Genomic DNA, 15,025 nt, shown 5'->3' on the forward strand with positions numbered 1-15,025 from the left:
AAAAGTACAATTAAATCCATTAATTAAGGGAAAAAGAACAAGAGCAGGTGGAGAATGTGACAGTGATGCACACTGTCAGGACATGTCTCTCACAGCTCCACCTGTTGGGAGCTAATTATTTAGTTTGGCTTTGATGTTTGTTATATCCCACTTCCCTCTTTAAGTTTGCTCTAATGAGCAGAACAGCTTTTAAGCTCCTGCCACTCCCTGCAAAATGCTGCTAGAGACAAATAAACTGTGCCTCTCAATTTTATGCATACATCATGTCTTCTTCAACCTCTCGCTTTGTCTTCCATATGGTATACTAATTTTGATTTTTGGTTCGCATCCTGGTCAAAGCAGTCCTCTCAAGTCAGAAACCCCATCAGGGTACTCTGATTTTTCACTTTAAGGAAAACTGAGTTCTAGAATACCAGTTCCTTTTGCACTGCAGAGCTGCCCAGAAGCATTTTATTAGCATTACTGAGAAACTTTGATCACCTTTAGCTAGTCTACTTGCTTATTGGGCTGAGTTGATGCGTGCAATTGGATTTAAAAGCTGTAGTTTCTTTCTTCATACCATGTATATAGCAATAGAATCATCTATTAAAAAGATCCATTCAGAAAGCTACCTGAGAGTAAATTGTAGTACTGAAGGATTTTAGATTTAAAAGCTGGGCTATATATAGTGTGTTAATATTTTTGAAGGATTGTATTGTGAAAATACATTGTTATGAAAAAGATTTCTTAATTCTATGGCATTTGAAAGATTTCAAGCGATACTATTGACTCGTACTTGTCTATAGTTTATTTATCACTTTTGTTATTTTTTGTCAGCTTTTTCACTGCATTGCTGCAAGTAAGGACATTCTTGTTTTTTAAATCTAGGTTGAACTGCTTGAAGCAGCTTTGGATCATAATACAATAGTCTGCTTAAACACTGGCTCAGGGAAGACTTTTATTGCAGTACTACTCACTAAAGAGCTGTCCTATCAGATCAGGGGAGATTTCAACAAAAATGGAAAGAGAACTGTGTTCTTGGTCAACTCGGGTAAGAGGAAAAGTTGCTAAACACACTGCTAATGCTTCCATGGAATATTCTGTAACAGAAGTTCTGTGAAATCAAAGTTGGAAGAAACTTTTGCATAAAGCCTGCAACAGCAAGGATGTGATGCCTTTCATATTTTGTTTTATTGTCTGTTTAATGTAATCTGTTTATATATATAACATGTTCTGTTTTCTAGTTTAAAGTTAAGACATTGAATCTGAAGTGCAATTTAGTTAGCAATCTGTTTCCTTAATGTGGTTCTGCATAGAGGCAGTTGCCATGTACACATGGTTTAACATTAGTCTAAGCTAAAGAACACATTATGAAGTGTGGTGCTAGGTTATATGACACACATCTTACAAATTAAAGTATGAGAAGACCTTTATGTAAATGAGATTTTTTTTTCTTTAAGCGAATCAAGTTGCTCAACAAGTGTCAGCTGTCAGGACACATTCAGACCTTAAAGTGGGAGAGTATTCAAGTTTGGAGATAACTGAATCATGGACAAAAGAGAAATGGAGTCAGGAATTCTCTAAGCATCAGGTAATGTATTAAGTAAAAACTATAAGCAAAGCATACAGAAAGTTAGGTTGGATCAAAAGTAATTCCTTCCAATTATACGTTGAGTCTTTTTAAAAAAAGAAATCCAGCATATTGGTTATATTTCTATGTTAATTTTGAGGCAAATATATGTAGGTGTTTTCAGGTTGTTTTTAAAAAGCCATCCTCTAAGACCTTTGTTTTCTATCTCCCTGACTTGTTCATTATGTTGATTGCAAAAAAAATTTTGAGTGCGCATACTGTACTTTAAATGCTATTAAAATTTTATTAAATGTTAGGGTTTGGGGGTTTACTTTCTGGTGATTAGTAATGCTTTATGGAATATGTCTGAGGACCTCTGACAGAAGAAAGTGTTACTATACTAGTGAAGTTCGAAGTGAGTGTAATAATTTTATCAACAAACTCAATTTTTGTGTTACTCTACAAGAAATAAGTTTTTCTCTACAAAGAATTCTGATAATGTCCTGCTTATGTTACAGCTGCAAATAGTTAAGAGCTTATGAAAAACTAACATTCTTGACAAAGACATGATGATATAAGGACACTAAATTTATTAGGATTATTTAATCATACTTGTTCTTGTGTGGTCTGGTTGCTGTTGAGATTGTCTTCTGTATTCATTTTTTAACTAGGCATGTGCCTGGAGAGATACAGACATGTGTATAAATACCCCCCCATTCAGAGAGATGGCTTTCTCCAGTAGAGAATGTTTTGGTCTCTTTTGTCCTTACCTGAGTGTAGGTAGAAATAGGGATTAATATTTGCCAGTGCTGTCTCACAAGACCTGCAGAAAACTTTTCCTCCTTCACCTTGACCTCTGATAGCTTGTACTTGTCTTATATTGACATTTTCTTCCTTTCAATCTAGGTTCTGGTTATGACATGTCATGTTGCTTTGACTGTTTTGAGAAATGAGTATTTATCCCTGTCAAATATTAATCTTCTGGTGTTTGATGAGTGCCATCTTGCAATCCAGGATCATCCATACCGTGAAATTATGAAGGTATGTTTATTGTGTGAATCCTTGATATACTTGATTGAGGAAGAAAAGTCAGAGGGAGAGCTGGAGAATTGGAAACCATTTAAGGCAACTTTTGCTACCAAAAAAAATATTAGTGGAACCAATGTTAGCATGTTCCTGGGACTGTGGAATTACTGTATTGAGTTAAGACTTCAGTGATACAATGTGGTAGAAGAATAATGTATTTTACAGTGGGGATTAAAGACAAATCTGTTTTTATCAGAGAAGCTATATTTATTGAATTAGGGGACTTTTAAAAATCATCAATAAAATATTTGAGTTAGGGAATGGGATATACTGATCAGTTTTTATTATTTTTAAAAATGCTGATCTCTAAAGATGTTTCTGGGGCTCTTCCCAGAATATTATTAACTCCATGTCATTTTTGGCTTATAAGTGAGAGATACCTGCATAATAAGTATAAAAGTGAGAGATACCTGCATAATAAATATCTTTCCAAATCTCTTTTCAAGTGCATGTGCCTTTTTATATGATGTGGAAGTACTATGGTATGTAATTGTTACAAGAATATTCTGTTTAATGCTAACTGTTTCCATTTTTCATGTTGTACATATTTACCTTTAAATGTGTTGGCTGTTTAACTTCAGTCAGTAGAATAGAAAAATAGTAATTCAGTGTTTGGTTCCTTTTGCAACACCTGCTATTGAAATAAAAGTTTACAGCCTAAGCATCATAAGTTTGCAGCTAGATTAACAGGATACCTTTCATAAATAATTTAATTTTATTTTATTTCACAGATCTGTGAGGATTATCCATCATGTCCTCGAATTTTGGGATTAACAGCTTCCATTTTAAATGGGAAATGTGATCCTGCTGAGTTAGAGGAGAAGATCCAGAAACTGGAGAAAATTTTGAAGAGCAATGCTGAAACTGCAACTGATTTGGTGGTCTTGGACAGGTGTGTTTTATAATGATTGTTGGTAAATTGATGCCTGCATTTTCATTTTGGACAGAGGAATAAACCAGTAGCAATATTTAGTCTTCTAAATTTTAGAAAAGTTTGTGTGTATATGATGCTGATATTCCATTTAGGGTGGAGATGGTGTGTTAAAAGGCTTTTGAGTATAAAGGCTGATTGGCCTTGGTAGGAGGGATTTTCTGTAGTTAAAAAACAAAACAAAAGATAGAACAAAACAGATCCTCTAACATAAAAACCCAAAACAACCAAAAACACCTGTCAACACACCACCAAGCTAAAAACCTGACATTTCATGAAATACTTCTGAACTTTTAAAATGCTCTCTTTTGTGTGGAGTGTAACTGTTTCATGTCCAGTTTATGCCATAATGTCACTATTTAGGAAAATGTGGCAACATCCACAGTACAGTGTGCTCTTAATGCAAGAGAAATTGCCTTTTTTTTTTTCCCCCAAATGTATAGCCTGGGTTTTAAAGGCTAATGAAAGATAGATGGAGATGAGAGGAGGTAATAAATACTTAAATAACAGAGCAAGTGAGTTACAGAATCTAGAGTTCTGGGAATGTTGTTTAAACTAAAGGTGGTGATAATGCGATGACTAGTTGTAAGGGAAGTTAGGGTGAAATGATTGCTATGTAGCATATTTTCCTCTACCACCTGTATTGTTGAGTTTCAGGTAAAGGTGTTTTTTTCATATTATAGAACAGCTGTTTTGTCCATGTGTAAATGTTTTAAATGCATTTTTTGAACTTGTCTAAACCATTTCCTTTTAAGAATTTCTTGCCATTCAAGAATAATAATTATACTTGTGTAAACGCATATAGAGACATAAATTTACATTATGTAGATTGGTTTTCTTTTGTATAGCAAGAGAGTGCACTATCAAAAACAAGTGAAGATGTTGTGAAGTAATTAGAATTTGCTTAATTTTTCAGGTATTTGAAATGAGGATAGCAATATTAGCCTTCTTTTTAGGAGTGCATTAGAACAGTATCTAGAATTAAGTATTTCGGGTGGTGGAGGTTTTTCTGAAGTGTTTAACTGTGTAACTTTTAATAACTGTGTTCTTGAGTACACATCATGTTCCTGTTGTGTTTGCTGTATAAACTTAAGAGCTGAAATAGCTTTGGCTTTCAGAAGCTGTGTTTAACTTGATCTTTGCCCTCATTAAGATATACTTCTCAGCCGTGTGAGATTGTTGTAGACTGTGGACCATATACTGACAAAAGTGGGTTGTATGGAAGATTATTAAAGGAATTGGATGAAGCACTTGCTTTTCTAAATGACTGCAACATATCTGTACATTCAAAAGAAAGAGATTCTACCTTAATTTCTAAGCAGGTAAGTCTATCAAGAAATGTGAGAAACCTGGGGAATAGAAATCTTACTACTGTTCTTCTTTGCCATATATGTTACATAACTGAAACCTCTTTCTAGCCATCCTTGATTCTCTGAAGCAAAAAGACTTCTGATTTTTATGTTCATTAACATGCAGTTGTTTTCATAAAAAAGTGGGGCTTCAATGTCAGGCATTGATTAGAATTCCATTTAGTTTGAGATTCAGGTTTGCCTAAAGCACTAAAACAATTCTGCACCCTGATGTTGTAGGCCCTTATCTCTGAAGTTAAGAATCTGACATTTTCACAATCTTCTATGACCTTTGAATAATCCAGTACAGAAGAGGAAATAATGCTTCAGGAAGAATTTGGACTGTTGCCTATTGTATTAAAAGCTGGTAAAGAAAGAATTTAGGCAAAAATTCCAGCCAGAGAGATGTACAGTGTCTCTAATTTATCTTAGAACAATATTGGACTAGTGCCACACCTTGCTGGAACAGAATTTGAATCTCAGGCTTGTATTTACCCCTGTGGTTGTCCTGACCTTTGGCAGAAGATGATCCAGAAGGTGTGGAGTGTTTAGCAAGGACCCCTCACACAGTGGGTCCAGGTACCTTTTTTAACCCTGCTTGGCCTTCCTGGTTTGGAATTGCCTCCTAAGCTGCAACTGTGTAGGGATGCAAGTCTTTGAACAAGAAGTCAGTAGTGAGTCATTTGTGTGACTATTCCTGTAATAGTCCATGAGAAATTTGAAGAACGTATTTCTTCCTTCAGCTGAAAATATTCCAGTTTCCTTTAGCATTCTTAGAAACTGAGGACTCTGACACTGTCTACAAAATATTATTTGTGCCAGAGGGAAAGATGGTACATAAAGCAACCTATCACGGTGCATGGGAATTGGAAGTCCTGGTTACTTTTGTGCTAAACTTCAACCATAATAGGCTAAAATACATAAGGAACACTGGCTGGAAGCAATCTTCATGACTTGCAGAGTCCAGAAGAATGGATTAACTGCTGTATATCTAAAGCTTGTAACCCTTTATGCTTGTTCTAAACCAGTAGCTCTCTGAGAAGATGGAGACACCCATATTAAGAAAAGAGTTTCAGACTGAGGTGCTTTATGTCTTGGCAGTGTAGAGTACCAAGCCTCTGTATTGCAGTTACAATTAGTCCAGATAGTTTTGCCCATAAGTCTTAGAACTAATAAACTTCACAGAGGATAGGACAGCATCAAGAGGATGATAGCCTGTTCTTTATTTCCTCACAGAAGGGAAGAAGGAAGAGAAATTAAAGCAGCAGCTGAAAACCAGTGTCCTGTTACAGTACCATTGTAGTTCTTCTGGTACATTATAGGACATCCGAATGTTAAATCCTTTTAATAGTGTTATCACTGTACTCCATTTCTGAATTCCTAATTTGTCTGACAGCTTCACTCTTCCAGAGGAAACAACTTCTCATAAGATAAGATTATGATGGTACTCTAATGTCTGTTTTCTATGAATAGGATATTGTTTTCTCTTTTTACTATTCCACCCACACATACTGTGTTGTATTTTTCCTAGGATAGACTTCCTAAGACTACCTTAAGGCCATTGTGCAACTCTCTGATTATATACTTCTGAAACCCTGCCAGCTGTCAGGAGTAAATAAAGTAAAAATGCCCAGTAAAATGTTTATTCTGTAGTTCTGTTTTATATAGTAAATATAAGAATTTTTGTTTTGTTTATCTAGCTACTTCAAAAAGTATTCTTCTTTTTAGTATAAATTTCCAATTGCAGTTCTACAAAATGGCAAAATTTTGATTAAATTTGGGGTATTTTGGAGATTCAGAAATGTACAGTTTGATGTTGATTGGTAGTAATTTAAGGGGGAGATGGGAATTTGCTCCATTAGAAGAACCAAATTTCTCAAGGTCATCTAAATAAGAAAAGCAGACTTCTGTATTTTTTAAGGTAGAAAAATTGCTATAATCCTGACAAAGACTGTGCTGTAAGAGAAAAAAGCCCCTAGTCTTAAATGAATTGTTCATGAATGTACTCTTTGAACTGATACTTGAATTCATTTGTTGTAGATATTGTCAGACTGTCGAGCTGTGTTGGTTGTTCTGGGACCGTGGTGTGCAGATAAGGTAGCTGGGATGATGGTGAGAGAGCTACAGAAGTATATCAAACATGAACAAGAGGAGCTGCACAGGAAATTTTTATTGTTTACAGACACTTTCCTAAGGAAAATACATGCACTCTGTGAAGAGCACTTCTCGCCTGCCTCACTTGACCTGAAATTTGTGACCCCAAAAGTAATAAAGCTGCTTGAAATCTTGCGCAAATACAAACCATATGAACGGCAGCAGTTTGAAAGTGTTGAATGGTATAACAATAGGAATCAGGATAATTACGTGTCTTGGAGTGATTCTGAAGATGATGATGAGGATGAAGAAATTGAGGAGAAAGAGAAGCCAGAGACTAATTTCCCATCTCCCTTTACTAATATTTTATGTGGAATTATTTTTGTGGAAAGAAGATACACAGCAGTTGTTCTAAATAGGTAAAGCTTTCTACTTAAAAAAAAATATTCTGAAGGAAAAAGGCAGACTTAGCTGCCAGGATGTTAATATAATGATTTTGTAGGGGATTGCCTTGTATTTTCAGAACTCTATTCCTAAAGTTGATTTAGGAGATCATACAGAATATTTCTAAAGCATATGAGAAGGGCATATGTCTTTGAAAGTTGTACTCAAGGACTTGTTTCAGACCTGAGTTTTTAATTTGATTCCTTTAGAAGGCAAAAATGTGAAATATGTACTAAACCTGTAAAATAAGCATATACTGATTTGTTGTAATTGGTCTTTAGATTTATATTTTTAATGGATGTTGGAAACTTCTCTAGCCTACTGTGTTCAATACTTCTGGAAATCCCACCATTACCCTACTAAATCACAATATTATATGATCCAAGTCTAGAGAAAATCAAATTTACCCTTGCACAACTACCTCTCAAAATTTACCAGTACTACTTTCACAGATGATGTTTATAAAGCACCTATTTAGTCAAACACTAAGTGCTTTCTTAAAGGCTCCACCAAGAAAAATATGAATGTGGGAGTATTTGCCAACTGGCAGTATTGTAGTTCCTTATCAGTTCCTATTCTTGAATGTGATATATGTTAGTTATATATAACACTTAATTGTTAAAAGCCATTTACCACAAACTGTGAATGACATGATTGATTCACCTATGCTGGTTTTGGTTTTTGATAGGTTTCTTTGATAGTGTAGCAAATGTCCTGTTCCAGGTGTTCATTGCATTCTGGATACCTCTAAATCTGACCCTCTGTTGGTACATTTTTGCTAGAGTTAATAAGTGCATAATATATCCTTTGATCTGCAGACTTGTCTATGTCAACTTTCGTCAGCTTTTATCTTTTCTCTTTTCCTTTTTTGCATTTTAAATATGTTCACATAAATCTGCAGCATGAGGCAAACTAAGCTGTTCAGCAAAATGAACATATTCTGTTAATAAGTCCTGAAGAAATGACATTAACGGTCTTTTGCTGAACTGAAATGAGTATTTCATTACCCTACAGGGAATGAATAGAATTCTGAAAACTTTTTTCTTCTCTGTTCAGTTATGAATGTTATTTAAATCATACTGGTTTTCCACTGTGCATTCAGTCTTGTATTCTGTGATTTATACACGATACAATATCCTAACTGCTGTTGAACCTGACAGAATACAGACTCTAGATTAAATAGGTGATCAAATTCTGCCATCTTTGAGCTTTAGGCATCTTGAGTAGAGATTATTGGTGGCAAAATATAAAACTATATGTAACTTTTTATCCCCTTCTGAAACTTGCTGCCAGACTCTCAAAATGCTCCTTTACCTCATGTAGCACCTGATTTCAGAACACCTGATATTGTACTGACCATCAGACTGGAGCTGTTGCAATTAAGACTGGAAGCCTTTGGTGAAGAAGCTCACTGTAGGCCCTCTTCAGCAGAGTGTGTTTAATTCAAGGGCCTCTGTTGATGATAGCTGTACCTAGGCTGTATATAGGGGAAAGACTCTCTATTGAATGAGCAAGTCATGAGTCTTCGAATTAGTGTATCACAGCTGCTTCCAGTAATGGAACTGAGTTAAAACAGAAGTACAACTTTTCTTAAAACACAATTATTATGGTAGTATTTAGAATACCATTTTATGAACTCTAGGATGACTAAAGAAGGACAAAATTCATGGCATGAGTTGTACTTTCTGTCTTTATTATTGCACTCAGTTGGTGAAGTGGCTCACTCACTGTTTGCATTGGTGTATGCAATTCAGTTCTGATGCCTATGAGCTCTTTTTCAGAATAGAAGACATTTTCTAAAGCCCAGTTCCCTTCCATTTGCATTTCAGTGCCTCTTAGCTCCCTTAAGAGAAGGGTTTGAAAGCAGAAGTTTGAAAAGCAGAAGTTATCTGTTTGAAAAACACCACCTGTTACCTACCACAAATAGGTTTTTTTTAGTCACAGGTTTGAAGTCCTATATGTTTCTCAGGAACTTGGCAAAGATTTGCAATGAAGTGTTTATTCAGATGCTTTTAATTGTCCATTTCTATGCAAGTAAACTAAAGTAAGAATGTTTGAGATGTTTAGTAGGTACTCAATTTGTATGACCTCATAGAAATGCCATATCGAAAAAGAAATAAAAAAATATTTCTGTCCAGTTATTAACCCATACTTTCTTAGACTGTCTGTCTCAAGAACCTAGACTGCATACAGAAATGTAACTCCATTTGGCCTTGAACTAACAAATAACATTTGCACTTCAGCACAAGAGGATCCTTCTAGTCTTGTTTCCCTAAGGATGGCAAGCTGTATGCCTGTCTTCTGTCCTCTTGCCTATCTCCCTATTCATTCTAGTTTTAACAGATTTTGCAGAGGAGGAAAGCCTTCAAGGTGTTTCATGTTCCCATAAATTTTGTTTAAAATGGGGACTAGGAAAGGGGGCCAGACTTCAGTAGTTTCCCAAGGGTAGAAAGAGTAGGGAGAACTTTGCTGTTTTCCCTCTGGTTTGGCAGCAGCTTGCTGGGCAGATGGTAGGTGTGTAGCTGGGGACTGGCACGGCATCCATCTACTTCTGTGATGCAGAAGTGCTAGAGATTTTTTGGGGAAAAGTTTGAGTTATGCTGGAGGTATAGAGAGACATGCTGTTCTTTGGCTGTGGGGAGCACCTGGTAATGGACATGATGGATGTGCTTTGAGCCGAGTAGTAGTGGGATGGCTATAGTGACCCATGCAAGGGATTATTTGTTGTATGTGATCCCTTGGTTTTTATTTGCTCTCCTGTTCAAAAGCCTATTGCAGTTGAGTAATTCCAAATTCTGTTCATCCTGAAAACTGATCAACTAATGATGCTTCAGCATACTTACTTTGATTGCACACTGTAATTGTGGTTTTAAATCCATAAATGCCTCATTTTTAGATTTCATGCATTATTTAGGTGAGCAGTCTTCTGCCTTATCTGTGAAATCAGAACACTGCAGAAGCCAGCCTTTTCTACTTCTGTAACATACAGAATAAACTGAGTGGAAATAAAGTGAGAGCATGAAAAGTTCCTCACATCCCTGTTGATTATTCCTTTTAAAGAATTGTATTACATCCTCTGTTTGGGTTAGATGTTCACAAGTAGTGAACATCACACCGTGTAGGCTGAGCATCACTCTTGAGAAAAACAGGCCAACCTTTTGTCACCAGTAGAACTTGAACAGAATGTAAATTCTAATATTTAGTAGAATTACAATTTTACATTTTAACCTAGAAGTTAACATTTTATACTGAAGAAACATTTGTTGAGGAAGCAGGTACAGTTCTTTCTTCTAAAATCAGCTAGAGCCTACAGAAAAAGATTAACAAAGTAATTTTGAGTAGAGTTCTTTAACAACAGAGAGCCTTAGAGCCTTAGATTCGTTTAAAAATATCTAGTTTTACCGTGATAGGTCTGAAATGTGTATGAGGCATGAGCACTCCTTGTGTTTCTGTATGCAGTCTGTCTTGTGGTAACCTTACAGAGGTTTTCAAGAAAGCTGCAGTCAATTTATGTGTTAACATGACTTAATTGTCATGCTTCCACTTTTCCTTTTAATATAGGTCTTACAAATAATAGATTTTCCTCCATTTTGTAGGTTGTGTAACTTCTAAAAACACGTGTAATATTTTTAGGTTGATAAAAGAAGCTGGCAAGCAAGATCCAGAACTCGCTTACATCAGTAGCAATTTTATAACTGGACATGGCATTGGCAAGAACCAGCCTCGTAACAAGCAGATGGAAGTAGAATTTAGAAAACAGGAAGAGGTAACTTCAAGAAAAAAAAAAATTAAACTGGCAGTACTCTTCTTGTGTGTGTGTGTGTGCCTTTGAAAACAAAACAAATCAACAGGCAGAATCTGGGGCACAGTCACTGGAAGTTTATAGCTTTGTTTTAACAAATATACTTACTTATTGGAGATACAGATGTTGTTTGTAAAACAATAAAAGTATGTTTGGAGACATTGCTATGTCACATTACACAAACAGAAATTAAAACTTCATGTAAAATCATGTTTATATCTAGTCAGATCATTATCTAATTTTTCTGCATTGTGTTAGTGGTAATATAATAATATGTTAAGAATGTGAGGCTTACTGACATTTTCAGTAGTTAAGCTGGTTTTAATATTTCTAAGTGTGAATTTGCTTAATTATTGAGTGTTAAAATGCTTAAAAAAACCCCTGATTTTACATCATTTAAAGCTCATCCTGGCTGGGTTGTGCTCCAGACTCCACACTTTTCCTTAGTATTGTTTCATATATAGTATAAATATCAAAAGTGCCAGCTCTAGAATGTGCTCTACCCCCTGAGGATGCTTCAACCTCAGGAATGTTTGGGAAAAGATGGTGTCCTGAAAGCATTATTTGTTTTTTCTTTAATACAACAACTGAGAACTTGTAAGTAAATAGGGGGGGATCCTCTCCATTGCTGCGGGTTATAGTAGTTTCTTAGACACATGTGATTCCACATACCTGATTTTATTCTTAGAAATCTGCTGGTTCTGATAAAATAGTCTTGTTGTGTTTCTGAAAAGATTCTTTGTAATAGTTTTGTATTTCCATGTCTGGACATGTTTTGGGGGTGTTTGAGTCACTCTCATCTTGGTTTTATTGCCTTTTGTTGAATTTCATGATGGAAGCAGATCTTGTAAAATTAATCTGTAAAATTTGTCTTCGTTACTTTTGCAGGTTCTTAGAAAATTTCGAGCACATGAGACCAACCTACTTATTGCTACTAGTATTGTAGAAGAGGGTGTTGACATACCAAAATGCAACTTGGTGGTGCGTTTTGATTTGCCCACAGAGTACCGTTCCTATGTGCAGTCAAAAGGAAGAGCTAGAGCACCAATTTCCAATTACATTATGTTAGCAGATACAGACAAAATCAAAAGTTTTGAAGAAGATCTTAAGACATACAAAGCAATTGAGAAGGTATGAGGTCAGAGGAATGGGCCTGGGCTTTTTTAAGTGTGTCTTAGTACTTTTTCAGGGAAAAATCTCTCATCATGTTCTGTTCTTGAAATGTTAAGATTCTCCGAAACAAATGCTCAAAATCTGTTGATGCCAATGAAACTGAAACTGAACCCATTGTTGATGATGATGATGTCTTTCCACCCTATGTTTTGAGGCCAGATGAGAACAGTCCAAGGGTTACTATTAACACTGCTATTGGACACATAAATAGGTAAGAGGTATATTCACTCCTTCCTTCATATCATTGAATAAAAGATTTCTTATTCTGTCTTGCAGCATGGATGCATGGGGTATTATACACATTATACACATTTCTTCTTAGGCATCTTGACAATCTTCTCTCCTGTGAAAGTGGTCACAGAGGTTTGAAGGGATTATTTGCTTTCTTTATCCTACCAGAGGTTCTAGCTCTGATAATAAATGTAGTGATGGTGATTCCTGTTTAATTAAAAGCTTCTCTGAAAATATTCAGCTTCAAAATGTGTAGTAAATTTGCATTTTTGCTCTTGTCAAGCTAGTTTTAAAAATAAATAACTGTTAAAACAGTAGTTAAATCTTCTAGTTCTAATATTCACATTTGTGGTAGCAGTCTGTTGTCATCTTTACAAACAAAACCACAGTAACTAAAGTCCACCAGACTGGATGGGAGCTACTCAAATATCAACTCTGTAAGGGGATGGTAGTTAGAGGAGTTTCTCAGTGACAGGAAGACAGAAAAGGCAAGGAAGAAAATCCAGGGAGTTGTGGACCAGTCAACTTAACTATAGTCATATGGAATGCTATGGACCAAGTCCTCATGGCAACAGTTTTTAGGCCCATAAAGAAAAGGGGGTTGGCAGAAACCAGCCAAGTTTTACTGAGTGCTTTTTATCTCTGGCGTCATAAAGTGGTTGACTGTATGAAAAGTTTTACTTAAGTAAAGCTTGTGATACAATTGCCAAAGTACTACATTAGTAGGTAAATTCTTGAGATGCAGACCATTTTGATGGACTGCCTGGTAAATAAAGCCTCTCAAAGCAGTCAGATTTGAAGCATGAATGGCATGAATGGTTCAAAGGCCATCTGGCAGCTGGGTATATGTGGCATTACTTCTGGACTGTTAAGAGGTCCAGCACAGTTTACCATCAGGATGTTGGCATTTAATACCAAGTTGGGAGAGAAGGAAGTCAGTACAAGGGAGGAAAGGTGGGAGGGGGAAACCATGATAAACAGGAGGAATAAGAAGAGTAAACTCAAGAGACATAATGGAACCCTGGGACCTGGCAGGGAACGGTTTATAATAAAGGACTTGGAGGTCTGCTCAGAAGTTAGCTGAATATGAGTCAGTAGTGTACCTTTACAGTTCTCAGTGTGCCTGAAATAATCTTCTCTTGAATTCATATCAGGAAGGTAAGGTTCCCCTGAAACGTGTTTAGGTTTCGATTTGCAGGTTTTGATGATGTGTAAAATATTTTGTCAACTCAGGTACTGCGCTAGATTACCAAGTGATCCATTTACACACCTGGCTCCCAAGTGTAAGACCTGGGAACTACCTGACCATACGTTTTACTCTACTCTCTACCTGCCAATCAACTCACCTCTTCGAGCTTCAATTGTTGTAGGTATTTGGGCAAGGAAAATCATGGAAATACATAAATATGTTGGGCTAAGAATGGTCTGTGCCATTTCTAGATTTAGTTTCACTGTTGGTAATGAAAACTAGTTTTTTCTGTATTGTGCTCTCTATCTGGTTTTAGATCACTGTCTGTTTTTGTTATAATTCATTTTCCATCAGTTACTGTTTATGCCAAAGGCAAAAAATATTTAGATATTCTCCTCTGTACATTGTTGTTTCATGCACTTGTCCTTTATTGGTTTTGATCAATAGTATAGTTGAGTTCTTGTAGTTTTAGTTTCCCTGGAAAAACAAGCCTAAATATCCTCACAAAACTGCCATCAGTGTGTCTTTTACAAAAATTTTGCTTTCCTCAAATGTTTGTGTTAAACTAAACATATATAAGTAACTTGCTAGTAAACCAAAGTTTTTATGAAGTATTTAAATATTTATAGGGCCCTCCAATGAGTTGTGCAAGACTGGCTGAGAGAGTTGTCGCTCTTATTTGCTGTGAAAAACTGCACAAAATTGGTAAGGACTGGAAAACAACCTTTCTGTTAAAGTATATTTTCTAGTTGAGAAATTGCATATGCTATAGATGTTGTATATGTACATGCCCTTCTCCTGTAGCCATCTATTGCAGCTTTCTTTTGCTTGCCTTGTTTTGTGATGCGGTCATGTACGTACTAATTTAGCTTGCACCGTGTAAGCTGAAGTTGAATTTCCCAGGGAAATCTGGTGATTTAATAAATTTCGTATTAAACAGCAAAAGCAACTTTAGTAGAAGAGACAAAGATTTTGGCATTGAATATACTTAATAGGGGAAAGAGTATTGTTCTCTAGAAGGTACTGATTATAGGTTAGGAAATGCATCCTACAGCCAAAAGAACATGGTTTTTAAACTGAATTGTGACAAAATATAAAATACACAACCCTAAATTTATTGCCTTCTCCACTGTATTCTAAGTCATGGTCCAAAAATAGGGCATTGCAGGACTACTTC

General features: G+C 35.9%; 1 protein-coding gene across 1 annotated transcript in view; it reads left to right on the forward strand.

The window, feature by feature from the left end:
• Positions 1–15,025, forward strand: part of DICER1 (dicer 1, ribonuclease III) — a 66,157-nt gene that overhangs the window by 26,565 nt on the left and 24,567 nt on the right. Inside the window, exons 5-15 of the mRNA XM_053979846.1 lie at positions 868–1,030; positions 1,440–1,570; positions 2,456–2,590; positions 3,367–3,527; positions 4,720–4,888; positions 6,956–7,428; positions 11,087–11,219; positions 12,144–12,386; positions 12,485–12,639; positions 13,893–14,025; positions 14,478–14,553. Coding sequence (XP_053835821.1) covers positions 868–1,030; positions 1,440–1,570; positions 2,456–2,590; positions 3,367–3,527; positions 4,720–4,888; positions 6,956–7,428; positions 11,087–11,219; positions 12,144–12,386; positions 12,485–12,639; positions 13,893–14,025; positions 14,478–14,553 — 1,972 coding nt within the window. The remainder of the gene's footprint in view (positions 1–867; positions 1,031–1,439; positions 1,571–2,455; positions 2,591–3,366; positions 3,528–4,719; positions 4,889–6,955; positions 7,429–11,086; positions 11,220–12,143; positions 12,387–12,484; positions 12,640–13,892; positions 14,026–14,477; positions 14,554–15,025) is intronic.

This window comes from Vidua macroura, chromosome 6 (assembly GCF_024509145.1).
Source record: "Vidua macroura isolate BioBank_ID:100142 chromosome 6, ASM2450914v1, whole genome shotgun sequence".
Lineage (NCBI taxonomy): Eukaryota > Metazoa > Chordata > Aves > Passeriformes > Viduidae > Vidua > Vidua macroura.